The sequence below is a fragment of the Lutra lutra genome, chromosome 9 (assembly GCF_902655055.1).
Source record: "Lutra lutra chromosome 9, mLutLut1.2, whole genome shotgun sequence".
Taxonomy (NCBI): Eukaryota; Metazoa; Chordata; class Mammalia; order Carnivora; family Mustelidae; genus Lutra; species Lutra lutra.
In genome coordinates, this window is record NC_062286.1 from 129,832,441 (window position 1) to 129,859,424 (window position 26,984).

General features: G+C 52.8%; 1 protein-coding gene across 3 annotated transcripts in view; it reads right to left on the minus strand.

Annotated features, from left to right (window-relative positions):
• Positions 1 to 26,984, minus strand: part of CDH22 (cadherin 22) — a 119,985-nt gene that overhangs the window by 30,269 nt on the left and 62,732 nt on the right. For all 3 annotated transcript variants that reach the window (XM_047747017.1, XM_047747019.1, XM_047747018.1), the window contains exons 4-7: positions 16,517 to 16,636; positions 8,336 to 8,503; positions 4,478 to 4,671; positions 1,676 to 1,929 (exon numbers count right to left, since the gene is read on the minus strand). In XM_047747017.1, the coding sequence (XP_047602973.1) occupies positions 1,676 to 1,929; positions 4,478 to 4,671; positions 8,336 to 8,503; positions 16,517 to 16,636 (736 nt within the window). The remainder of the gene's footprint in view (positions 1 to 1,675; positions 1,930 to 4,477; positions 4,672 to 8,335; positions 8,504 to 16,516; positions 16,637 to 26,984) is intronic.

Genomic DNA, 26,984 nt, shown 5'->3' on the forward strand with positions numbered 1-26,984 from the left:
GGATTATTTCTGCTACAACAGTTCTTCCGGTCTCTTCTACCTGACCTTCTTCCAACTTGAGCCACAGTCAGAGACTTCTTAAACCCTTCCAGAAACACTGATAGAGCTGCAGCATCCCCTCCCCTCCACCCACCTGCCTCCCTCCCTGCTCGCCCCTGTCTCTCCCTATCTTTCCCTTTCTGGCTTTCTCAGCAAATCTGTTTCTACATGGCCAGGCAGGTCCTCTGTCTCTTTTAGTTCCTCCCATGGTCTTCCCACTGGCTCCCCCCTCTATCTGACCTCCTCCTCTTACTGTGGGTCTCTCCCGAGGCTCCTGAGCCCCTCTCTCTCTCTTTTCTCAGTTTTTCTCTGCTTTTTATGTTTCATTCTCTCACCAGGGCAGTCAGCGAGTGTCCACTGAGTGCAGGCCTCGGGTTGGCCCTGAGGGTAGAGTGGTGAGCACGCAGAACTCCCTACCCTCACGGAGCTTATCTTGTAGCGGGAGAGACACACACGGAGCCAGAAAACTAGGTAGCATGTTAGACGATGACGAAGGCTACTGAGGAGAGAGAAACATGCAGAAAGGGAATGTGAAGTGTTGGGGCTGGGGGTTGGGGTGGGGTTGAAATTTTAGGAAGAGTGGTCGGGAAAGGCATCCCTGAGAAGGTGACTCTTGAGCAAAGGCCTGGAGGAAGCGAGCAGACCAATAGTGGGGATATTAAGGGGGGGAACGTTCTAGGCAGAGGGATCAGCAGTTGCAAAGGCCCTGAGGTGAGCCTGGTGCACCTGCAGAGCAGTGAGGAGGCCAGGGTGGCTGAGCTGTGTGAACTAGGAAGGGGGGCCTTGGGAGGAATGGTCTGAAAGCCTACAGGGAGGCCAGATCTCACGGGTCTGGGGGGTATTGTGAGAGCTTGGTCTTTTATTCTGAGCCAGATGGGTGCCTCTGGGGGGCTCTGGGCAGAGGAAGGCCCAGAAATGATTTCCATTTCGACAGGATCAGTCTAGCCCAGAGGCAGTTCTAGATTAAAGAGGGGCAGGGCAGAAGCAGGGAGACCAGTGGGGGGGCTTTGGGGGAGTGCGGGATCTGGTCCGGATCTGGGTAAGAGAAAATGGGGGCCTGGCCCAGGGGATAGAAGCGCAGGTGGAGAAAGTGGTTGGATTCCGGATATGCAGCTAAAGTGTGGATGACGATCCGCTGATGGGCTGGAGGGAGGTGTGAGACAGGAGGCAGGGTGTCTCCAACATTTTTGACTTCAAGGACTGGAAGGCTGGGGTCGTTGATTTTGGTGGAGGGACCTGGAGCTCGGTTCTGAACGTGGTGAGTTTTGGGTGCCTGAGGGAGCCACGGGGAGCCGCTGAGACTGCAGGGTGGGCAAGAGAGTGGAATCGGGGGTCACAGACTTGTGGATGGACAGGCCGTGGGCACCGAGGGAGTGAGCCACCGTGGACAGCGAGGAGGACCGGGGGCGAGCCGGGTTCACTCTGCGCTGTCTGCCAAACCTGGGTCTCCCTCCTTGCCCCCAGTCCCCTGACTCTCTGTGATCATTCTCACATCTGCTTCCTTTGTCTCTGAGCTGCATCTCTGCGTCCATATCCCCCTTCTCCGCCCCCCGCCCCTCCCCCTCTGCCCGCAGTCCGTCCTTGGGGCGGTGGCGGGAGAGCAGGCAGCAGGCGTGGCCCCGGGCGGGGGTCTCACCGGACGGGCCGGTTGGCGGCGTCGGGGTCCCGCGCCGTCACCACGCCGACCAGGGAGCCCACCTGCGCGTCCTCCTGCACCTCCAGGAGGCCGGAGGGCGGCCGGAACTCGGGGGGCTCGTCCACGTCGGTCACGGCCACGCGCACGATCGCCTGGTCGCGGAACGTGCCCAGGTCAGCGAAGCGGGGATCCACGAACTTGTTGAGGGCCTCCAGGACCACGGTGTGCACGGGCTGGGACTCAAAGTCCAGGCGCTGCGGGGAGCAAGCAGAAAGCTGGTGAGTGGGCCCCTCCCGCAGGCTCTGTGCCTAAAGAGAACTTCAGGGAGGTGGGCCCGGCGGGGGCGGGGCGGCCCAAGGTCACGATGACTCAGCGTGGGGGTGTGTGTGGCACCGGGAGTGGTGGGCTGCACCAGGAAACCCGCTGTTGGGAGACCCAGACCAGCCCTTCCTGGTTGCAGGTGGATGAAGCCAGACTGCGGAGGACAGTCTTGCCAAGGGTCACACAGCCCATCAGGGTAAAGGACCCTGACATCTGACATCTGACATCTGACATCTGACTTCTCGCCCCGGAAGCACAATATGTTGGGGGCATTTCATGAATTTATTAATTCACGGAACACTTAGTGTGTGCGCCAGTGCTTTAAATACATTAACTCATCTAATTTGACAACATCCCTAAGAGGCCTGCATTGTGATTATCTCCTTTTGCACCGGAGGAACTCGAGGTCACTTAGCAGTTAGGCCGAGGCAGGATTCAAACCCAGCCAGTGCTGCTCCCAAGTCCTGGCCCTTAACCCCAGGCAAGGAAAGCCCACTGCTGCTGACTCGCTGTGTGTCTATGGGCAATCAGTTTAGCCTCTCTGGGCCTCGGCTCTGTGGGTTAAGGAGACATTTCCCAGGTCCACAGGCGGCAGCAACGAATGTGAGTTGAACCTGTTAAGCCGGGCTGCCTGAGAGCTTTCCTTGGAAATCTGGCCAAACCCGTGCTGAGCCTTGCTTCTCATCAGGGAGTGCTCACGGGTGACCTTCTGATGAATGAGCTTCGAGGCTGTGTGTTGGCTCCGGCCTTCTAAAGATGACACCCAGGGACATAGCAGTGGTGAGGCTCAGGCGCCTCTGTTGCGTGGGGGGAACTATCTGGGTGGCAAGGGTGACCTTTCTGGAGACCTGCCCTGTGCCTAGAGACCCCCGCTTTGCTCTCAGAACCTCCCGCCCCCACCTTCTCCAGCAGAAAACTCGGCCACCTCCTTCTTCCTTCCTCCGTCTTGTTGCCTGGGAAATCAGGATGCAGGGAGGCAGGCCAGAGCCGGGCGTGAGTGAGCGATGGGCTCCGGAGCCGGGTCATCAATCAGGTGTGGGCTCTGCGTCTCCACCAAGACACCTCTGGCGCCTCTGCTGGAGCCCGGGTGTTGGGGGGTGGTGCCTGGGACGGGGGGTGGTGGTGGTGGTGGTGGTGGTTATGGGCAGCCTGGGGATTAAGAGCAAATGCAGAGGCTGGGCTTGGGGTCTGACTCTGCTGCCCTGGGATGCTGAGCCCCATCTGGGAAATGGGCTCATCTTCCAGAGGACAAATGGAACTCAGAAGACTGAAAGCCACATGATACTTAAAGGGGTGGATTCTGGAGCCAGACTGCCTGGGCTCGTAGCCCTGCTGTGTTCTGTGAGATGCATGCCCTTGGATGTGAATTGTTGAATTGCCATGGCCTCAATTTTCTCATCTATAAAATGGGCAATAATAGTACCTCGGAGGGTTGTGGTAGGGATTGATTAAGTTAATACATGACGAGCAGTTGAAGGGCGTCTGGTACCTCGGATACACTTTACTATAAGTAATAGCTACTGTATTTCAATCTTCTGGGGAGCAGCTGAAGAAACTGGGAGTCTTGGCTATTTTCAAACCCTCCAGGCCAGGTAGAGAATAGGTCATTATGTGCTTCTTGAGTGAATGAAGGGCTGTAGAGCGCAGACGCTGCTGTGGGTCCCCGAAGGCAGGGCCCAGGCTGATGGGAACAGATTCTGATCTGCTGATGGAGACAGGTCCTGGCTGAATGGGAGGAGAAATAGCCGGACAGTGGCAGGGAGTGAGCACCCCAGCCTAGAGGTGTACAAAGGCCGACCAGCATTTGCAGGCCAGCCCAGGGGATTGACCTCTCGTGGGAGAGCAAGGCTAGGGTGCTGGTCTCAGAGGCCTGTGTGGCTCTGAGTTGCCAAGCCCACGACCAAGTCCTGGAAGACGGATTTTTGCTTCTCATTTGATCTCCATCCCCTTCCCCTAAGAAGCCCTGAGTTTGTTCTTTTAGCTTTTGGTTTCTGGGCTAGTCAGTAGGGGAGGAGGGCTGTTGAACTGAGGAAGGAAAGAGCTTGGAGTCACCAGACTGGGGTTCAAATCCTGACTCTGCCCCTTACAGGTATGATCTTGGGCAAGCCCTTTTCCCTCTCTGTACCTCTGTTTTCTCACTTGTAAAAATTGGCTTAAGGACTGATGTCTCTTCAGAGGGAAGCATGAGGATTAAAGGAAATGAGCATGAAGGGCATGAACTTGAAGGAGCTCAATGCAGTGATTCTGAGCACGGATCCAAATCTGGTTTGAATCCGGGCTCTCATAGCCAGCTGTGCCACTTGTCTTCTTTGTGCCTCATTTTCTCATTTGTAAAATAAGACTGAGACCATCACTGTTTTCCCCAGGTTGGTCCTGGGTCCCCAGAGAGATCAGAGCTCTGTGGCAGCTCTAAGGCCTCCCTAACCCCACCACCCTGAGTCTGCACACCGCACCCCCCGACACCTTCTGGGGAAGCCGCACCTTCTGCACTACGATGATGGCCTCCTGAGTGTCGCTGTCCGTGGTGACCTTGAACACTTGGCCGCCGCTGCCGCTCTCTTCCTTGAGGTGGTAAGTCATATCTGTGTTCTCACCCACGTCTGAGTCCTCAGCCTTCACTCGTCCCACAGCTGTGCCGATGGGGGCTGACTCTTGAATGCTGAACTGGTACATCTCTGTAGGGGACACAGCTTGTGAACAGAGATGAGGGGCAGCCCCTACCCCCAACTTCCACCACCTTTAGGGGAGACGAGAGCGGGGGCCCAGATGGGCTCCTGGGAGGGCAGTGTCTGGAAGGGGCTCCCAAGGGGGCAGTGCCAAGAGGAGGGTCCTAATTCTGACCCTGGGCTGATTTGCTGACTGATAGGAAAAATGCCTGCAATGTTTGGGGCTTTGGTTTCCCCGCGTGCCCAGGAGGGGTGCGGAGGAGCAAAGTGATCAAGGCTCAGGCCCTGGAGTCAGTCCTGGCTGTGTAATCCTGAGCCTTGGTTTCCTCATCTGTAGAATGGGAATAGTGCCTTCCTAGTGGCACCGTCATTATCCCAGTTAACTTAGACAAAGAGGTGTGGGAAGTGCTTAGTACAGTGCCTAGCTCATAGTAGCTACTCAATAAATGGAACAAATTATGGTAAGAGAGTGGGGCTTCGCACCGATTTCCTACTGCTATTGATGTTAGTGATGTTGATGTCTTCCTTCCCATGTATTTATTAAGCATCTATGGTGTTCCAGGTGCAGTTTGGGCATTGGGGTCATAGTAACAAGCAGAACAGACCCAAATCCCAGTTCTCACAGGGCTTTCCTCTTACCAGGCAGAAAAAGACACAAACAATCACATCAGTAAAACGTGTAGTGTATCAAATGGTGATAGGTACTTTGGAGAAAAATAAAGTAAGGGAAAGGGCCTGGGGAAAGCCGATGAGGGCGTGTGTGCAGTTTTAGATTGGGTAATTAAGGATGACATTTTTGCAAAAGCCTGAAGGAGGTGAGAGAGTAAGCCAAGCAGGTTTGTGGGAAAGAGCATTCCAGGCAGAAGGGACAGCAGGTGCAAAGGCTCTGGGGTGGGTGCGATGCCCAGTATGTTTGAAAAACGGCAAGACTTCCATTGTGGCTAGAGAGGAGAAGCAGAGCAGAAATGCGAGGGAATGAGGTCAGATGGGACACAGACGGTACCCGCCTCTCCCAGAGCTGAGGTCGAGATGAGGGTGATTTGCTCCGTGAGGGGCCTGTGCAGGTGACGCAGAGCCTGTGGAGCTCAGGATGTGGCTCTTGCATTCCCCAAGGTCTGGATACCCCTTCTGTGGAGCAGTGGCCTCTGAATCATTCTCACACGGCAGCCAGAGGGGCTCTTTCCAAATCACGTGGACTGTGCCACTCCCCGACTGGACTCCCTTCCATAGCTCCCCGCTGCTCTGCGATGGAGCCCTCCAGCCTTCTGGCCTGCCCTACAGGATGCTTGCTGCCTGGTCTCTGCTGACGTCTGCAGCCTCAGCCTCCCTCTCCCTGACCCCAGCTGCAGCCTGCCTAAGGTCCTTATAATTCCTCATCTCTGGGCATTCTCTCTCTTTATTCTCCTTTCTGCTGTGCCCTCCCCAATTCCTACCCTTCCTTTAGTCTCACAAAACGTTCCCTCCACCAGGGAGCCTTCTCAGACTGACCTCCAGGCTCCGGTCTTGTGCCCCAGGGCCACCAAGCTTATCCCATTGTTAAGGATTCTTGCCTTTCCCTATCAGTTTCTGCTTCTTCCGTCCCTGCTCTCTCCTGTCTCCTCTGTCCCTGGTGTGAGCTCCTGGAAGGCAGGAACCACATCTCTTATTCATCAGGCATTCTCCGAGCTTGGCAGAACACCAGACTGTCGCATAAATGAAATGTGTGAGTGACTAGGGAGTGAATGAATGCAAAGGACCATGGGTCTACGCTCACTGGGTTAACACAGATTAAAGAGTCTGACAATAGCAAGTGTTGGTGAGGATGGGCTACAATGGACACGTGCATTTTTTTTCCATGGAGGGGCACAGCTGGGCTTTTGTTTAGTAAAGCTGAAGCTGAGTATATCCCACGAGTCGGCTATCCTGTCCCAGTGTGTATATACACGGGAGATATGCGTGCAAACCAGCACTTGGAGACGTTCGCAAGGTGCAGCAACGTTCAGAGCAGTGTCCTTCATCATAGCCTCAAACCGGAAACAAACCAACCGTTTATCAACACAGAACAGATAAACGATGGACACCGTGCAGCCATGAAGATGAACGCATTACAGCAACGAGCAACAACCTATGATTTCATGAACATAGTTTTAAGAGGAGAAAAAAAAGCAAGACACAAAGAGGTTATATGGTATGAGTCTGCTCATCTAAGGTTAAACAACAAGGTGAAATTAAGCTGTAGGGCTCAGTGATGCGGATGCAGGTAAACCGACTCTAAGGCAAGGAGGCGGCGATCACAATAGAGGATCATGGTTAACCCTGGAAGAGGGGGTGTGGGGGACAGTCGCGCTCAGGAAAGGCACGTGGAGGCTGCTGGGGTCCAGGAGTGTGGTCTCCAGGAGGGTTCGCTTTATAATTAGTTGTCAAACTGGACATTTTTACTCTCCAGCCTTCTGCTGGCGTGCGTATTTCACAATAAAGAAGTGTTAAAGATAAAGAGGGAACGAATCAATGAACGAACAAACAAGAATCTTCCTGGGGCCAGGGTCCCTCTTCTCTGCTTTGCCCCACTGGTTCCCCCTCAGAGCCGGCACAGAGCCTCGCACAACTGGACAAAAGCCCGGGTGGACCCCTCCCCTCCACGCGGTGCCTCAAAGCTCCCCACTCCACGTGGAGGTAGGGGCCGGCTCTGCCCCCGGCTCCCTGGTGACACAGAGCTGGCTGGCGGTTCCGCCCACCCCGCCCAGAGCCCCGGCTGAGGCGCTAAGCCTGAGGCGCTAAGCCCCGATGACGGTGCGCTCTCAGCTAAGGGATTGGATTCCCTTATCTCTTGGGGGTCAGTCCCCTGTGGCGGGCCTAATGTGAGAGCAGCAGACCTCGAGTAATGACTCCCCGATAGGGATCAGCCCGGCTCCCTGCGGCATTTAGTCTCTGCCAGCTTTGGTGGCTTCCCGGCTTCCCGGCTTCCCGGCGCGGCTCTGGGCCCAAGGCTGGGCAGAAGGGCTGGCTGACCAGGAGGTGGGGGACTCAGCCAGAGAACCAGCCCCAGTCCCCTGTCGTTCCAGGAGAGGCAGAGAGTGGAAAGACCTCCTAATTCAGAAGCACAGCATCCTGCCTTCCAGGCTAATCGGGGGCGGGGGGGCTACCTGTCGCTCCAGCCCCCACCCCCACCCAGCTTCTCTGTGCAGCATGGGCGGGCCTTGGCCTGGGTCTGGCCACAGCCTCTGTCTACATCCCTGTGTCTCCCCCCCAACCCCCTGCCCAGCCCCCAGCCCTTCCCTTTGCAAGCGTGGGTCAGGGGCAGGTCACATAGACTAAGCAGAAGTAGGGTGTGTGCAGGCCCAGTGAGGGGCTGGAGGAGGTGGGACAACAGGGGGCTCCCCCGTGGCAGGAAGCAAGGTGAGGGTGGTTGGTAACCATATTACTTGGCTGTGTGGAAAACCAGACAACTTTGAGGACTTCTCTGCAAGAAGTATGATAGGAGGGGCACTGGAGGGAAATGGGTGACTTGGGTGGATAGACAGATTCAAGTCCCTCTTCGGTGGACACCTAAAGGGAAGCATGAGCTTGGTGGGCGGCTGGAAGGATGAACAGACGCCCACAGTACCCTCGCCACGGAAGCCCGATGCAAGCAGAGCTGGGGGTCTACCAGATGGACGCAGATGCGTCCCTTGCCTTCTGGGAAGGCCCCACTTACTCTGAGGGAAACGGGGTGGGTTGTCATTGACATCAGTGACCACGATGGTGACGGTCGTGGAGCCAGAGAGGCCGCCCAGCTGGCCCGCCATGTCTGTGGCCTGGATGACCACTTCGTAGCGCTCTTGGCTCTCACGGTCAAGGTCGGGCACAGCCGTCCGGATCACACCTGTGGGTGAGTGAGAGTGAGGCCAGGGATCTCCCCGTGAGGCTGCCAGCAGACACAGAGGCGGGCCTCAGGCAAGTTCAGGAGGGGAATGTCAAAGACATGGGTGTGGGGACGATGCGGATGCAGGCTCAGCAGCCCCATGCACGCTCATGCACGCTGACGCACACTCACGCACGCTGATGCACACTCATACCTGCTCAGAGAGATCCGCTCTTTCCTCTCTCTGTCAGTGGCTCTCAGCAGAGCCAGGCATGGAGCAGCATCTTGGCTTTGAGTGTTAACATGGTGAACGAGACGCACACCCACACTCATGCACACTCACTCTGGAGTCACACTCACCTGTATGCATACACTAGGTATGGCTTGTACACTTATATAGTACATACTTAAGAACACACATGAACTCACACACACACGCACACGCTCACAGCTGAGTGCACACTTATTTTCACACTCCCTTCTCCATGTTGGAGTCGGCCCCCAGCCCTTGGGGTCTCCGGGCCCTGGCCCAGCCCTAGATTCTCTGTCCAGGCACTAGCTAATCACTGATCAGACAGCCCTTCAAGCTGTTGATGCAAGAGGGGCAGGGGCAGCAGGAACGTGGGGGCGGGGGTGGTGACCGCAAGATTAATTCTGCCGAGCGGAAGGCCGAGCTTCTTGTCTCCCTGCCAGTGGGAGACCGAGGTGGAGGGGAGAGTCGATGAGGCATTCAGAGCCTCCCCTGCCACTCACTCCAACCTGCCGAGTACCAGGTGGTGACAGGTGGTGCCCGGGGCCGGCACGCCAGGTGGAGTCATGCACCAGCAGCCCCATGATGCGCCCCATAAAACCCAATCTCCGACTCCTGATGTCTCCAAACAGCCCCCAGACTCCAATAGAGGCGCTAGAATGAAGGGAGAGGCTGCGGTGTGTGCGTGTATGTGTGTATCTGTATGTGTAGCTGGGGGGGCTGGAGGCAGGGTATCTAGGAAGTGGCCCTGCTTTTGTGGGATCACATGGAGATATGGAAAATGTGTAGTCTGTCTAATGAAGAGTCGCACAGACTCTCCATCGGTGGCCTCTGAGACCCCTCTACGGGCTCCCCGCTGACCCTTCCTTTCCTGAGGGTGACCTTCGCAAGGATGGAGGAGTCTTGGAAGCCCATGAACTTGGGTTAAATCCCAGCTCTACCCTTTTTTTGGCCATGTGATCTTGAGCAAGTCCCTTCTTCTGAACCTCAGTTTCCTTCTCTGGAAAATGGGACAACTGCAGTGCCTCTGCACTTCTCTGGAAAATGGGACAACTACAGAACAGGAATGATCAACCCCAGCACTGTGGGAGTTTCAGGCGGAATAACGCTACCCACCACCTTCCAGTAGCAGCGTGTTCCACACCAGTCTCGGTTCTGGGCACAACAGGCCCTCCTTGAGTTGCCCCAACACTGACTGTGAACGGGGCACCCTTCTGGCGATGAGGCTGGGCCGAGGCCTCTGCTGGTCTGTCAGCTGAGGCTCTGTAGCCCTGGAGTGGGGACAGAGAGCAAGGGAGACCTAAAGAGCCGGGAAAGAGAGAAGGAGAGAGGGGAGTGGTCAAGCCAGAGAGAAATGCGTACTCAGGAGGGATGGTGAGAGAGAGGAACAGAGCTCCAGAGACTTGGAGATCCATGAACCGGGAGAGAAAGAACTGAGAGAAAGAACCAAGGGGAGAAAGGAAGGCAGGGAACAATAGACACTACGTAAACAGCCCTTCTCGAAGACAGCAGGGGGGCCCAGAGTCAGGAAAGAGGGAAGAAAGACGGTGGAGGGAGAAAAGGAGAGGGCAGACAGGCCCACTGATGGTGGAGCGGGCACTGGGCCAGAGACGGGGGCTCCCTGAGTGAACCAGTCAGAAGGGCTGGGAGGGAGCCAACCAGTGGAGCCCCTCCTGCATCCCTAAGCTTTGCACATGTCCTTGGCCTCCAGGACCTTACGGACTGTAGACGCGGTGCTGGGATTTGGGGCCACGGTGCGTCTGTGAGCTTGTGCACCAGAAGCTGGTGAATGGGGCTTGGAGCAGGGCTCTGGCTGAGGTCCACCCCTGTGGAGGAGGAACCCTGCTCATGGGGCTGCTTCCTTGCTGTCACTGCCACTTCTAGCTCTGGACGAAGTAGGGCCACCAACCTCTTTTCACTTGGCAACTAGCCATGAAGCCTTGTAGACGATCAGGGGCCATTGCTGGGAGACTAGGAGGTGGGTACCGGGGGGCCCTGCTGCCTCTGGACCCGGCCCTGGGATCACACCCAGTGACAGGCTGGGATGACGACAGCTCCCAATAGAGCACACCTGCGGTTAGGCACACTCTTGGGTCACCCCCTCTCATACCGATTCAGGCCTTGGCCCTGCAAACTTGCTTTGGCCAATGGGACATCAGCAAGCAGGACAAAAAGCAGAGGCTTGATAAGCCCTTGTGTGCTGGGGCCTGTCCTCTTGGAGCCTCGAGACCACATGTGCTGAGAAAAAGCCCCAGGTGGACAGCCACACGGAGGGAGGGGCCCAGCCACACTGGCCGTCGTCCTAGCAGACCTGCCAGCTGACTATCACCCCATGAGTGACCCTGGCAAAAAGACCCTGTGCAGCCAACCCACAGGATTATGACAAGAAAAAACCGTTGCTGTGTTAAGTCGCCGCGTTCGGGGGCAGTTTGTCAAAGAGCAGTAGATATCTGATGGAGAAATCATGTTCTCCGGACTGTCCCTCTCCTGGGCTCGCTCATGCAGCCACATTTCCCTAGAGGCTCCTCTGGCCAGAGGCCCAGCGGGGCCTGGCGCATAGGTCTGGCAGGTGGTCCCGGCTGTGAGGGGGAGCGTGTCCGGTCTTCAGCAGGCTGGGCGCGTTTCCTTAGATGGTGGTTTTGGGAAAGAAGAGTGAGGATTGCAAGGCCTCTTACGGCCTAACCTGGGACTTGGCAGAACATAATTTCTGCTCCAGATTCAAGACTCCACTTCTCTCTCTTTAAGTAAGCTCCATGCCCAACATAAGGTTTGAACTCAGGACATTGAGAGATAGAGTCCAATCTCGATCAACTCAGCCAGCCAGACACCCATCTAGACTCCACCTCTTGATAGGAGCCGTGGCAAAGTCACTTTACCTAGCGGTAAAGTGTGGGTGGGAGGGATCGATGTTATCTTCTGTTATCTGCTGCATTCTGTCCCCACTCCACCTCCTGACGCAGGGAGGAGCACCCTGGGGGCTGGTACCTTTCTCCCGGCTCTGGGGTAAAATTCTCACATCGGCCCCTGCAATTGTTCTTGGAAGCTCTGGCCCTGCAAATCGCTTCATTCACTCACCTATCAGGCGCTTACTGAGGAGGTACTGTGAGTAGGGGCACGGAGTCAGATTTGAGGCTGTGCAGAAAGGAGGGATTTTGGGGTCAGACTGACTGGTTTCGGTTCTTCTTTCCACCATGTACATGCTATCTGACCTTGGGCAAGTTCTTGAGTGCGTCTGAGCCTCCGTTTCCTATTCTATAAAATGGGGCTACCCAGTTGGAAGGCTTTTAAGGGAACTAAATGAGACAAGGTTTCCAGCGGCAGGTCTCACGTTCTGGGGATGCCATGATGCTCCCTCCCTCCCCAAGTCCTGGATCGGGTACCCGATCCTACTGGCCTTGTTCATCATCTTACCTAGAGGGTCTGGCACGTTGTAGGTGTTCAGTAAACACTTGGACTGCCTGACCTACTGCCACAGACCCTCTGTCTCCCCTCTCACAGGCTGGGTGTCGTTTGTTTCTGGCTTCTCTGTTGGAACAAAAGCCCCGCGGGGGCAGAAACCAGATCTGGTTATCATCCTGACCCCAGGATCTGGGACTTAGAAGGTGCTCAGCAAGGGTTTGTTTCATTCATCCCAGGAAAACAGACATCTCTGGCCCAGTTGAGAATTCTCAGCAGATAACTTGGAGTCTCTGAGCGCGCCTTTCTAGTCTTGTGGGAGTGGAGGTCGGCGGGGACTGAAAGTCAGAACCTGGCCAGGGCTCCCCGCAGCCTTGTCCTCACCCATCACCCTCGGTTCCAGCTATTATCCTTGCCACCCCTGCTGTCCCTTCCAGATTCTGCAGAAGGGGCCCTGGAGCCCAAGTGATGCCTCATTAGCCCGCAAATGCCATCCCTGTCGCCCCTGTGGGGGGCTTGCTGGCAGGCCTGGCCTTTAAAACACACAAGTTAATTCCTCCTCTGGCACTCGGCCCCACGGAGCCCCGCCTCCTCCTCTCCCTCACACCTTCCTCTCAGGGCCCGTTCCGGCTCTGCTCCCTGCTATCTGCACAGCGAGAACAGACTGTACCTCGCAGCAGCTGCTAAATATAGACCCGCATCAGCGGAATATTCCTGGCTGGGGAAATGGAGCTGGGGCTGGGAATGGCACCAGGGCGGCTCCTGCAGTGGGGCTGAAGCCAAGGGGAGGAAAAATCTGGTCCTTCCTGGGAGGTGTCAGCAAAGACCCTCTCAGACTGAGAAAGTGAGGACCCTAGGACAAGGACCTCATCTGCACTGCTTCACCTGCCTTGTCTGGTGCCCATTCTCTGGCCTCCTGAGAACGGTTCCTGCCCTCCTGGGCTCTCCGAGGCCTCCCACGTGCCACCCTCTTCCTGCCTCCTTGCAGCGGGGGATGCTTTTTCTGAGAACCCAGCCGTCCTCTTCACTCACTTGAAGTCTGGTCCCCCATCTGCTCACCCCTGCCATCTCCCAGACTCAGTCCTGGCCCCTCCCTTATTTCTGTCTCTTCCTCCCTTTCTGGAAGGGGAATCAACTCGAAGGGCCCCCTCCTCCGGCTGAACGAATGAAGGCGTCAGTAGCAACAGGCATCAGCAGCCCCTTGGCTTGCCAGGAGGTGCCAAGGATGGTGCCGGGCACTTTGTACCCTCGCTGTTCCCTTGGCCTGCACGCTCCTTCCGGGATACCGAGGGGGCTCATATCCTCCCTTCATTCACGTCTCTGTCCAAGATCACCTCCCTAGAAAGGCCCGTCCTGATTTCTTCTTCGAGGTCTACCCCTTTATCCTGCTTTCTGTGTCTTCCTTGCACTTGTTGCTAAGATGTTATGTTATACCTGGATAGGCTTATTTTCTGCATTTCTGTATTCCCTACTTGAATTAAATCTCCGTGAGGGTAGGGATTTGCTTCCTGCCATATGCTTAGAGCCTAGAACAGAGCCAGGTATGTAGGAGGCACTGGCTGAAGAGTTGTTGAATGAAGGAAGGAACTCTCCTGTTGGATCCTCACAATAGTCACTTGTGATGGGAATTATTATCCTTCTTGTGCACGTGGGAAACCAAAGTTTAAGGAGCCCCTGCTATGAAGAGAGCTCCAGGCCCATATTTCAGACAGCCTGCTAGATGTTCTAGATGTTTCTTTCCTTCTCCTCTCTCCTCTTAAAGGCATTTTGGTTAAAATGGAATGAATTAGCTCTGCACCAGATCCCAGGGCACATTCACTAATTCTTTTGGTCCTAGTTTTCTTAATCGACACTCCTCCTGTTTCTGTGGATGGTGCCCCTTCCCATCCCAGGCCCCAAAGTTGGTAACCCCCAGACTCTTCCCTCAGTCCAGTTCCCTACCCCCAAGGTTTGCCCTTGGTAGGATCTCACTGTCATCTCTCATTCTCCCTCCTCAGCTTCTCAGCTAACCCTCGCCACCAATCCTGTGTCATCTCTGGCTCCCTAACTAGATGGAGCAGGTTCAGGAGTCTGGGTGGGGGTCGGGGAAGGGCGCAGACCTTGGTGTTTGTCATTTGGGGCTCTCTGCTGGGCACCCTAGGCTACTGAGTCTCCCTGAATTCAATTCCTGTCTCTGAGCCATGCTAAAGAGAGCAGCCCGAGGGATCTTGTTAAAATGAAAACCTGAGCATGTCACTTCCTTGCCTAAAAGTCATCAATGAACCCAAAATGTTGGTGAGGAGGAGGGGAACAGGCGCCTTCCTATGTGGCTCTCGGGAGTGTAATCTGGTACATTTCGGCATTATCTATCCGGATTCCAAATGCATGTGCTCTTTGACCCAGCTTTTCCTCTTCCCGAAAATTATCCTGCAGATACACTCACACAAGCACAAAATGATATATGTATGAGGTTATTCACTGTAGCATTGCTTGTTGTAGCAAAAGATTGGAAACAGCGTAAGTGTCCATCAATAGGGGACTGGTGAAATAAATTTTAGTGTATCCACAACAGCTGTTAAATAAAAGAATGAGGAAGCTCTTTATGTACTGATATAGAATAATCTTCAAGATGTATTGTAAAGTGAAAAAGGCAAGCAGTGTATATAGTGTGTGTTTATAGCTACCATTTGTGTAAAAAAAAATAAAACAAATACATGTACCTATTTTCTTGTACATGCATAGAATAGCTCTGGAAGGATACGCAAGAAAATTACATTGGTTGCCTTGGGGACCCAAACTGGGTGGCTGGGGGACTGGAAGGGGTGAAGAATTTCCACTAAATATCTGTTTGGATTACTTTTTAAATTTCGAACCTTGAAATATGTTATTTATTTTTAAAAACTTAATATTTTTTTAAGTGAATGAGTCCAAGATCTCATAGGATATATATATATATATCAAGTGGCTACCTCTGGGGCTGTAATTAGGGGATGAGGGTGGGAAGCATCTTCCTTTTTTTTCTTTCTCTCCCTCTTTTAACATTTAATGTTTGAATTTCCAAAATATATTACTTTTGCAAGGAGAAAAAAATGACAAAGATATTTGTGTAAGATAGTACAATTATAACTGTGCTTATAATCTGGAATCCTCAATCCCCCACCCCCAAAAATCAAATACACAAACAAAAACCCCAAACACAGATCCACCACACACACACACCATTACCTTTAGAATAATCCTTAGAACTACCTTTTACCCCCATTACCCTTGGAAAAAAATTCCCCCATTACCCTTAGAATAAAACCCAAGGTCTTAAGCCTCACTTCTCCTGGGCCCAGTTGGGCCCCTACCAGCCAGCCCTGATCCCATTTCAGGCCTCCTACTTTTCCCAGTCCTGAGTTGCTTACAATTCCCCTCATGCCTCAGGGTGTTCTACCCTCCTAGTTTTGCCAGCACCATGCCCTCTGCCTGGAATGCCTGTCTCTGAATCCCCATCTGGGTCTGGCCAACACCTTCTTATCCTTTGGAGATCAGCTCCTTCCACCTCCCAGAACTTTGCATCCCGATGGCCCATGCATGTGCCTGTCGCCCCTGCCCCCAATGGACTGTGAGCCCCAGGACGGCATCTGATAAACATTGTGTGGTGTGGGGTCTCCCTGAGCCCTCACTCCTGGCCTGCCCCTCCCATCTCAGGGACAGGGAGAACACTTTCCTTGGCATCGGCAGCCACGCCCCGCTGTGCAACCTCTGTGAGGCACTTCACTTCTCTGAGCCTCATGTCCTGCTCTGCCCTCCCTGCCACTCTGGCAGGGCCCCTCAGAGATGTAATCAGGCTCTAACCTCAGAGAAAGTGAAGTGAGGACTGTGTTCGGTGGTGTTGCGGGAGGGAAAAGAAGCCAACAAGCCATTCTCCCCTGTCTCTATCTCTTTCCATCAGACCCTTAACAACTGCCCTTTGAACAGAGCTTTCACAACTGCTGAAAAGGTGCCCTTCACCTGCTGACCCCTAAGGGCTGCAGACACGCTTGCTTCAGTTAAGCTCCAAGGAGAAGAGGGTCGCTTACGTGGGACCTCTGAAGTCCCCTTCAGGGCGCCCATGTTGGCATGGTGGAGGCATCCTGCCTTTTTGTTTCTCTGCCAGTATGGCCGGCACTCCTCACCCCCCGACCCCGCCGCCCTCAAGCCCCATCTTTTTCTGTTCCTCAGCCCTTGTCTCTTTCTGCCTGGCCGTCCTTTCCTCTCTGAGATCCTGGAACACGATAGACGCTGCTTCTGGTCCCGTCCTACCCTCAGCGATGTCCGGTTAGAAGGCTGCTAGCAGAAGTACCCCCACCCTCTAGCCCCGCCCCTCCGTGCCCCTCCTCGGTCTTGCCCAGGCCCCGCCCCTCTGGCCCGGCCCCGCCCCTTACCAGTCTTGGGGTCCACGGTGAAGTGGTGCTCGCCGTCCAGCACGCTGTACACCAGCCGAGCGCTGCTGCCGTACGTGGGGTCATCCGCATCCGAGGCCATCACCTGCATCACCGACGTGCCTGGACCCGGGGGACCAAGCAAGACGGGGGTCACCCGGGGCCGCTGTGCTTGTCCTCCCCACCCCAGGGAAGCTAGGAGAGGAGATCCAAGCTGGAGGTCATGGAAGCTAGTCCCCTCACAGTCCTCATCCCCACACCGACTCCCAACCCGCTTCCTGATCTGGGGGCTTCCTGTGGCACAAGCATGACCATGGAGTCAGATCTGGGTTCAGATCTCCTTTGGTGGCTCCCAGCTGTAGGACTCTGGCAAGGGAAGACAGCCCCTCTGAATCCGTTTCCTCTTTAGCAAATGGGGGATAATCCTAGTCCTTGGTTCTTGATGTTGAGGGAATGCACTTTAAATTCTCAGTGCAGATGGGGCTCAGTCTCAGCGGGTGATGCAATGGTCATCGTCACCAATTAAGTCATCACGGTCAGAGTTAGAGCCAGGACTGGAAACCAGGCACCCGACTCCCAAAACAGGGGTCTTTTTACCCACCCCTGCCCCTCCTAATTTCTCGAGAGAATTCTGCCTCTCTTCCCTCTCTCCTCACCACCCCCCACAGGATGGGGGTTGGGCAGCCCAGAAGGATAACCAAGTTCACTGGGGCTCAGAGGCCAGTATCTTTTGGATTTGGGGCAGGAGGATGGCAAGGCCCAGCTTTCCCTTTGGGAAGTAGTTGGCTGTGGGTCCTGGTGCTCTCCTCGCCCCTCCCCCTGGGTGTCCAGACAGTCCCCCACCCCAGACACACACACACACACACACACACACACACACACACACACACACACACTTCACATGCTCTGCACGCTCTGCACGTAGGCTGCTGGGGAGAGTATAAATTGGATAAAAGTCCATCAAACAGCGGCAATTAAGTTATTGATTTTCGACGCTGCCTCATTAAACTGGGAGCTTCTCTCTCGGCCTGTCCCAGAGATGGCTCTAATTTGACATCATGTTCAATTTGACGAAATCAGGGCTTGGGACGTGAGGCTGGACAGGAGGGGGGTGAGGGTGGGGTGGGGGAGGGTTGGATGGGGAGGCGGGCAAAGCCTTCTGGTCCATCTGAACCTTTCCAGAAAGGAGGGGGTGAGGTAGAAGACCCAAGAAGGAGCCTTGGGAGCTCAGGATATGAGCCAAGAGGATAAGACTCAGACATCACTTCAAGGTGATGCCTTCTTTTGAATGCCCTGCTGGTGAGGGGATGGGACCCAGACCTGCTGAGGTTCTGGGTGGGGCCTTTCCGGGGCTGGGTGGTACTCTCTGGGCCAGGAGGGCGCCTGCTAGGAGGTAAGGTCCATTCACAGCTTGGCTAATGAGTGAGGCTCTGGAAGTGCTACTGCAGCAATTCTGCTAAGCCCGGCCTGCCACCCGCCTCTCCCGCCTCCAGCCTGGGGCCCTCGATCATTCCAGACAGACACGTGTATTTGTTTTTCACTCTTTTGCATTCCTTATTTCCCTCTCTATATCCCCCCCCCCACCCTGAGCCTTCTAAACCGGCCCCACAATGCGTCTCTCTTTGGCAGCTCCTGCTCCATGTCAGCCATGTCAGGGTTGCCCAGAGAAGCTAGAGAAGGTATTTGAGCAAGCCCTCTCCCCCTCGATGCTTGGTGCCCAGGGTCTCCTCTCAGGGCCAAGGACATAACCCCAGGTGCCTCATATTATACAGAAAGAGGAAAAAGGAATAAACTCTTAGGGGCACCCACTGCATGTCCAGCTTCACCAAGCACTTAAATTCATCATCTCTGGGGCACCTGGGTGGCTCAGTGTGTTAAAGCCTCTGCCTTCGGCTCAGGTCATGGTCCTGGGGTCCTGGGATCGAGCCCCATATTGGGCTCTCTGCTCAGCGGTGGGCCTGCTTCCTCCTCTCTCTCTCTGCCTGCCTCTCCGTCTGCTTGTGATCTCTGTCTGTCAAATTAATAAATAAAATCTTTAAAAAAAATTCATCATCTCTAGTCCTCATAGTATTTCCAAGAGGCAGAATGTTCTCCTCGAAGTTACAGGTGAGGAAACAGGTCAGACAAGTAGGAAAACTTGACCAAGAGCACTGAGAGAGGAAGTGGTGGGATTTGAACCCAGGACTCTGAGGTCAAAGCCCTCCTGGGGTGACAGTCAGTGCAGGCAGGCAGAGTGGCTCTGGGGATGGTGGCTAAGTGTAATGAATCACAATCAGTGATGACTCTGCCATTTACTAGCAGTTTGACCTTGAACATGTCACAACCCCCTTGTGCCTCAATTTTCTCATTTGTGAAATGAAGATGAGCATATTACCAAACTCCAAAAATTGTTTTAGGAATTTAAACAGACTTCCATGTTCAGCACCGAGGACAGTGCCTGACCCACGCTAAGCACTTAATAAATGTAGGTTGTTGTCTTGGGAGGCATGGCATGCGAGTATATGATAGCACAATCATGCCTCCCTCACAGACACACTGAAAAGGGAGAAGATACATAAAGCATCAGGCTCATGGTGGGTGCTCAATAAATAGTGGCTGTTGTAGCTGTTATGAGAGAGGGTCTCCCTGCCACTCCCCTCTGCTTGTTCCCCCCACCCCTTGGGCAAGGCACAATATCCAGCTGAATGACTCCCCAGGGTAATGGCTGATCTCTCTCTCTCTCCCTGGCTGCATCCCAGGGACTCCTGCGGGGATGATGGAATCATTTCCCCAATCCCGGATTCTTTATTGCAGCCATTATAGTTAATGCCAACACGTGGAGATGGTGAAGGGTCAGTGATTCACCACTGGCTCCCCAGGCTCCAGACCCCTTCCTACCTTCTTCACAAGTCAGCAGCTCCCCAGAATGGGCAGATAAAAGGGTGCCAGGCTTGTGGCTGCTACGGGACCACTGCAGGGTCAGCCCCCCTCCATTCAACAGTTCGATTTTATAATGACCATCACATCCACTCCCTCCTTTAGTCCTCAGTCGAATTCTAAGATGTAGATGCAGTGGTATGCTGGTAAGCTGGTAACCATCAGCTCAGAGGGCTAGAGGGGTGGGGAGGAACGCCCTGCCTTGTTGTATTTGTTGATTTCCATGGTGTAGAGACTCTCACCATGGCCAATTTCAAGATACCTATGTGATATCAAGTGGCTCACAAAACAGAAAATCAATATTTGCCTATTGTGAGTGGATATGAGCCAACACCGTACAATCCTGCATCATTCCCATTTTACAGATGAGGAAACTGCTATGCACAGTGAAGGGTGAAAATGTAAATTAATAATAAATACTGATGAAACCCATTATTACATATTGTTATTCGAGGATCATGATAGATTATGTTTACTGAATAACTACTTTGTGCTAGATCCTATGAGAAGCTTTTATGTCTGTTATCTCATGGAATTATAAAATAAGCTTGAAGTAAGCTCTATTGAGATTCCCACTTTACAGATGAAAAAATGAGGCTGAGTGAAGTTAAGCAATGAAGCCCCTTGTGCCTTAGTTTCCTCACTTGTGAAATGAAGGTAATATTATTGCCAAGCTCTCCAGATCACTGTGAGAACTCAAATAGTTCTCCATGTTCAGAACCAAGAACAATGTCTGGCCAAGTTCACCTGGCAAGGAAATAGGAGAGGCAGGATTCAAACCCAGGTTGATCTGATGTCAAAACCCACATGTGCCTGGTCTTATGAAGTAGGAGCGGGAGGGCAATAGGAGTAAAAGGAGACAGGCAAGTAAGAGAGGGAAGAGTCAGAGAAAGGAGGGGAATGGCAAGGAACTGCATCAGGGATTTTCCCTGCCGCAACTGGTTGAAGCTCTGACTTCCAGACGTAGGGCTGGGATTGGCTAGGATGAGCTGGTTGCTGTCCATGGTGCTGCCAGCCAACTCTTAAGCTACGTGGGGTTAAGGACCTCTATCCAGGCCGGCATAGGAAGTATTGCCCAAATGATTCTTGGGTAAACAGGATTTCAGAGCAGGGTTCCACGTAGAATGTTAAATGTGGAAAGGCTGGTCCTCAGAGAGCACAGAAACCAGTGTTTCTTACTCTGGCTGCATATTAGAATCTCTTAGGAGCTTTAAAATAAAACTGATGCTGAACCCCACCCCAGACCAATTCAGTAGGCCTCTCCTGGGGTGAAGCAGAGACAAGGGCATTTTTAAAAACTCCTGCAGTGATTCTAAAATGCATCCCAGGCTAACCACCGGCCAAACCCCTGATTGAACTCAGGAAACTGAGTCATGGGGTCTGTGGAGCCAGCATGTCACCCTTCTGGACTCACTGTGCCAGTCCTGAGACTGACACTAGGAAGGAAGAAGCAAGGATGACACATGCCACCAAGTCAGCAGTGCTCCTCCCAGGCAAAATCAGCATGAGACATCAGACTCCTGCCAGGAGATAAGACTGGGTGGGCTTTGGCATCAGAGAGTCTTGGGTTCAGATCCCACCGCTTCTTCACTCTGTGCTCTTGGTCAAGTCTTTCTCCCTGTTTGACCTCTTTCCTCACCTTTAGTCTAGAGGAGGCCCCTCTGCCTCCCAGTGATGCTCTGAGGACTAGAAATGATGGATTTACATGGCTGGTAAAGCTGGGCATATAGTAGCACTCAGTAGTTTATTCCTCTTGTCTCTCTGCAATGGTCAGAAGGTCTCTGGGGCTGTGCCTTTGGCCTGAAGTAGAAAATTCCTGGACACCATTATCAGGAGAGAGGGGTCATGCTCACCACTTATCTCTGGTTTACCTGGGTGTCTCTGACATGGTTTGTCATGGAGCCAGAATTGGAACCCATGGCCTGGCTCCCAACCCAGAATTCTTTCCTTTCTTATCTTTTATCTTTGCTATCTACGAGGTCCAACTGCCACCTAGACTTGGGCTCCAGAGCCCCCAGGAGGAGTCCCATTGGCTCAAGGAGGAGGTGGTGCTGTGGGGAGGGGAGCTCCAGGACTGAAGTCATCCCAGCCCTCTCCTGGGTTTTGTGGCTGTGGGAAAACTGACCCGACTGGGCCTCAGTGCCCCTTCTGTAAAATGGAGATAATACTTCATCCTTCTGGACTCCTTGGAAGAGGGAGGCCCTTTAATGAGATGAAAGAGACAAAGCACTTTGGAAAGGAACAGAGTCTTCAAATGAGGTGACCAAGTGTCATTATTATGAAGATGTTTGTAATTATTACCATCATGCCTCTTCCCTACCTCCCTTTGCTGCCCTGCTGGGCCTGGGGAAACCCTCAGCTCACATTTAGCTTCTCAAACATTTATAAAAAACGAGTCCCACCCCCTGCTGCTGCCAGAACTGCGCGGAATGCTTTCTATTAAAAATTAAAAACCACTTGTCGAGTCCCTGGGAACGTTCAGATTACACAGGAAACAAACCCCTTCTCAAACTCTCCCTCCCAACTCCCTCTTTGATCATCACTTATGACGCTGGCTCACTGGGCTGGCCTCCACAGCTTCCGGCCGCCCAGCCAGGGCAGCCTAATGATATGCAGGAGATGCAGGAACATGGCTGGGGCGGGGAGTAGTTGGGAGGGAGGGGTAGGAGGCAGGCCCAGAGACAAGTGACAGAGAAGGTGTCACTAAGAGATGGGCTAGAAAGTGGGTCAGAGACATAGAGACAAGGGACAGAGGGACAGGGATTCAGAGAGACAGGCAGGGAGAAAGTGGGAAAACAGATACCCAGACATGCAGGAAGAAATTAGGACAGAGACAGAGATATGAGCATCAGAAAGGCAGAGATACATAGAGACAGGGAGAAAGTGGAACACAGAATGTGACAGAAAGAGGTAGAAATGCAGAGATAAAGTCAGAAAGTAGACTTATATAGAAACAGAGACAGGCAGAGATACATATTAAGCAAGAGGAGAGTGGGAGAGAGTGGGAGGGGGGACAAAGAGAAGAAGCAGTTTTGGCTCAGTGGGATAAGAGTGCTCTATGTTGCAAATACACTTCTCCAGAGTCTCCAGTGAAACTCTGGGACACTGTCCCCTCTCTTTGTCCTCATAGATCCCAGCCATGGACTCACCCGTGAATGTGTATGGGGAGCTAATCTGTTCCCCTGAGAGAGAGGACTCTCCTACCATCCCAGTTTGAGACCCTTATGCTCTTCTGTCCTTCCCACATTTAAATGGGACCCTCTAGTATGTAATCTGGTCACCTCGTTTGTTGGGACAGCAACATTTTAAGTATCTGCTGTAGCAACTGTCTGCCTGTTGCAGAAAGCAAACATTTTTTTTTCTTATTATTTGCTTCTATTCAGTTACCCGACATCTATGGAGCACCCACTGTGTGCCAGGCCCTTGAGGGTAGGATGGTGGCTCTGTCACCTTCGTACTCACTGCTATGTAGGTATAGGGCCTGGCTTAGAGAAAGTGCTTGTGTGTGTTGAATAATTTGTTGGTGGAAATGACAAAGAAAGGCATGGATCCACTCTTCACTGTCCAGGTTCCCTGGGCAGTGTTACCCGGGGATGACTCCTGAAGGCCAGGGCCTCTGCTCCTCCTTGCCACCTTTCCCCACCGGAAATCTCCTGTCCTGTTTCCCCCGATCCTGGGTGGTGAGAGCCAGTGCCGTTGCTAGGCAAGGAGATATTGCACATATAGATCTTCCTGGACTTTAATTAAAAACATCTTTAGAAGTTGTCTCTGCAGAGGCTAGCGATTGATTCCTGGCTTGGGCCTGAGGGCTGCTGAGCCACACTCTCTGTGGCTGCAGACAGGACACTCAGAGGCTCCCAGCTTGTTGCTGTCCTTCCCAGATGAGACCTTTGGGGAACACTCTGCCTCCTGCTTCCCTCCCTTCCTCCTTGCCCTGTCCCCCCGCCAACCACTGGATTCAACAACCAGTAGTGTGCTCTTCCGGTGTTACCTTCTTCCCCTTATGAGCCTCAGTTTCTCCAGCTATAAAATGGGTGTGTTAACACTTGACCTGAGAGCTTCTGGGAGAATGAATTAAGATCAGGGATGTGAAAGTGCTTTGCAAGCTATAATGTCTCTGTGCATGGCCGTTGCCACACAAGCTGAGGCAAGTGGCTTGGGTTCTGCTTCTGGGTTCGGGGTCCAGTTCTGGCTCCAGCTCTCACTCTGGAAACTCAGGCAAGTTACTTTATCTCTCTCTGCATTTATTTCCTCATTGGTTAAATGAGGACAGTAATACCTGCCCCGCTTATTCCCCAGGATTGTTGAGAATAAAGGGAAATAGCTCTGTGAAAGCAGTGTTGGCTGACAGCTGTTATTTAGTAAATGTCCCAAGAAGTGCGGGCTATACTACAAAACAGCCCTTCTGTCTGTTAGAGATGCTGCTCACAGAGGAACGGGAATACATGAGAACCCCGCTCTGGCAGAGCCCCTGCCCATTTCCACAGCTCACTGAGTCCCAATCCCATGGTCCAACAATGCCAATCCAATGCCAAATGAACCATTCCATTCTCTTGCCTTTGCTCTCAGCAGACATTACTAATCGTTTTCGTCATTTTCTCCTGAGCTTGAATGGGAGGGGCCTCAGACTCCTTCTCCGCACAACCCTATAGTCACTACCATTGGACCAAAGTTCGCCCCAGAGATGAAACTGATCTGCCACCACTTTAAGGTCAGGGGAGGGTCTTGCTCTTCTTTGCATCCCCACATACCTACCAAAGTGCCATGTACATAGTAGGCACTAATACATGTTTATTGAATTGAAAGCAGCTGCTTATTTTTCTATCCCCTTGGGGCTATATATAAAGTAGGTGCTAATAAATGTTTGCTAAGTTAGGTGACTCATCTTTGCAACCCCTACAGAGCCAAGTACACTGGAGGCCTTGTACATAATGGGTGCTAATAAACATTTGTGGATTTAATTCAATTACTTATCTTTAGATCCCCTGCAGTGCCCGGAATAAAGTAGTGGCTAATAGATGCATGTTGGATTGAAGTTCTCATTTCTGTATCCTCAACAGTGCCAAGCATATCTTAGACAGAGTTGGCATTAATAAGTAGGTAGAGTTGAACTGGGCATGAAGGCCCTGTGAAATCTTGCTGTCCACTGGTCAGGTTGTGAAACTTGTGGGAAGGGGTCTGGTGCCCCCAACATTAGGAGATTATCTAGTCTAACTCTTTTCTCTCAAAACGCACTTTCTTGTTGGTTTCATCCAGCCTTAAGCTTTAAATTCCTTCTCTCTGCTGATGACTTTCAAAATTGTATCTCTGACCCTGATTGTGCTCCTGACCTCCAGACTCAGAGACCCAACTGTCCCCTTGACAACTCCACCCAGATTTCTAGTAGACATCTCAGTCTTAACATACCCGAGAGTCTTAATTTTGTGCTGTAATCTTGCTCTTTCTGGAGCATTCCCCATCTCAGCAGCTCGTTCCATCCAATTGCTCAGGACACACTTGTCAACATCATCCTTGCTTTGTCTCTCTCTCACTCCTCATATCTGGTCCCTCACAAGCCCAGTTGGCTCTACCTTCAACATACGTCCAGAATCCCATACCTTCTCACCTCCTATGCGGGTCTGAGTCAACATCACCTTTTGCCCACACGATTGCAGCTGCCTCCTCACTGATCTCCCTACTTCCAACCTTGTCCCCTTATAGTTCATTTTCAACACGGTGGCCAACGAGTCAGCCTTTAAAAGTGTAAGTTGGATCACATCACTCATTGACTCTGTATCTCACTCAGAGTACAACCGAAATCCTTTCAATGGCTACAGTGTCCTACGTGATCCAGTTTCCAGTATCTCTTTCAGTCTCATTGGACTCTCTCCCCACATCACTTACTTCTCTCTTCACCCACACTGACCCCTCATGACAAACACACTATGCCTCAGGACCTTTGTACTTGCCGTTTATTCTGCCTGTATATTCTTCCTCCAGCTTAGTGATTCTCCAAGTGTGGTCCCTGAGCCAGCAATAGCAGAATCACCATGGAATTAATTTAAAAATGCAAACATTTCTAATAACCAGACCTGATGAATCAGAAACCCTGGGGGGAAAGGGCATCAATCTGTATTTTAGCAAGCCCTCCAAGTAATGTGGATGCACAGTCAAGTATGAAAACCAGTTTCACATAGCTCCTTGGTTCCTTCAGATCTTTGTTCAAATATGCTCTTTTGTAAAGAAAGGCCCTTCCTGACTCCTCTATCTAAAATAGCACTCCCCCAGGATAATGCAAAAATTCCCTAGGTTTCACAGCACTTAGACCTGTTATATAAGGGCCTATAATATATTGGCTTGTTTATATTTCATTCCTGTCTGTCTCCCTGCCCTGTACGGAGGCTTCCTAAGAACCTCCAGTGCCTGGAACGGTGCCTGGCACAGAGTAGACCCTCAGTAAACATCTATTGCATGAATGAACCCCTTCAATGTTTCGAAGGGAACCTGGTGCCCAGAGAGAGGCAGGGACTCGCCCAAGGTCGTGTAGGGAGCCAGGCTTCCTGACGGTCAGCTGTAGGACCTGTTTCGCTGTGTTAGGCTCAGCGTAGCTGGTGTGCCCCTCCTCAGAAGCGTGGCTCATCGGAGGCCCCCGGCACACTTCCCTTCCTTTTTAAGCTGTGAGTGGTTTAATTTTCGAGCCCTGCTGCCTTTCATGTCCCAAGCTGTGTCCCTGCTCCCTCTGATCTCCGAAGCTGCCCAGACCCTGGTGCCGCTTGTCCTCCCCGCCCTCCTCAGCCCAGATCAGGAGGCTCAGTAATTGTGACTGATTTTCAAAGCTGCCTGGAGTCTCCACAAGCACCCCGGTGTCAGATTTGCTTCCTCTTCAAAAAGTTGCTTAAATGAAATAAACTAATTTAATTTCTGCTTCCTCCCTTCTCCTCCTGGCTTCCTTGGCTTGTCCGAGTTGAATCCAATGCCTGACTCTTTCCTGAGCTGAATGTCAGAGTCAGTGAGCTGGGAGGGGAATGGGAGGCAGGGCAGGAGCTCCTCAGGCTGATTGATATTCATGAACCCCGGGGACTGGCTCTGCCTCCTACAATCTGGGTGACCTTGAAAGTGTCCTTGCCTTTCTCTTGGCCTCAGTTACCCCGAGTGTGATGCAAGGACTCCTGCCACTCCGACAGTCTAAGAACCAAGACTTGACTTGCTTAGTCACTGACTTGCTATGTAATGGTGGACATATTTTCTCCCCTCTGAGCCTCCGTGTTCCCATTTGTTCGATGGAGATGCTACCATCAGTCCCATCACCTCTCAGAGTTGAAGTGGGAGTGAAATGATGGACAAGCACCTGGCCGATGCCTCCCTCTGGAGTCCCCTATCCCCACCTGTTCTCCAAACCGTAGCAGAGAGAGCTTTCTAAAATGCACCTCAGGACCTTTGCACTTGATTGGCTCCCTTGCTTTAGCCTTTCCCAGGTTCTGTGCTTCCATCAAGTCCTTGGGGTATGGCTCTTGCTTCCTTCTCCAACCTCACCTTGTGTCACTTTTCTGGTCTTTTCCATGTGGATTCATTTGGG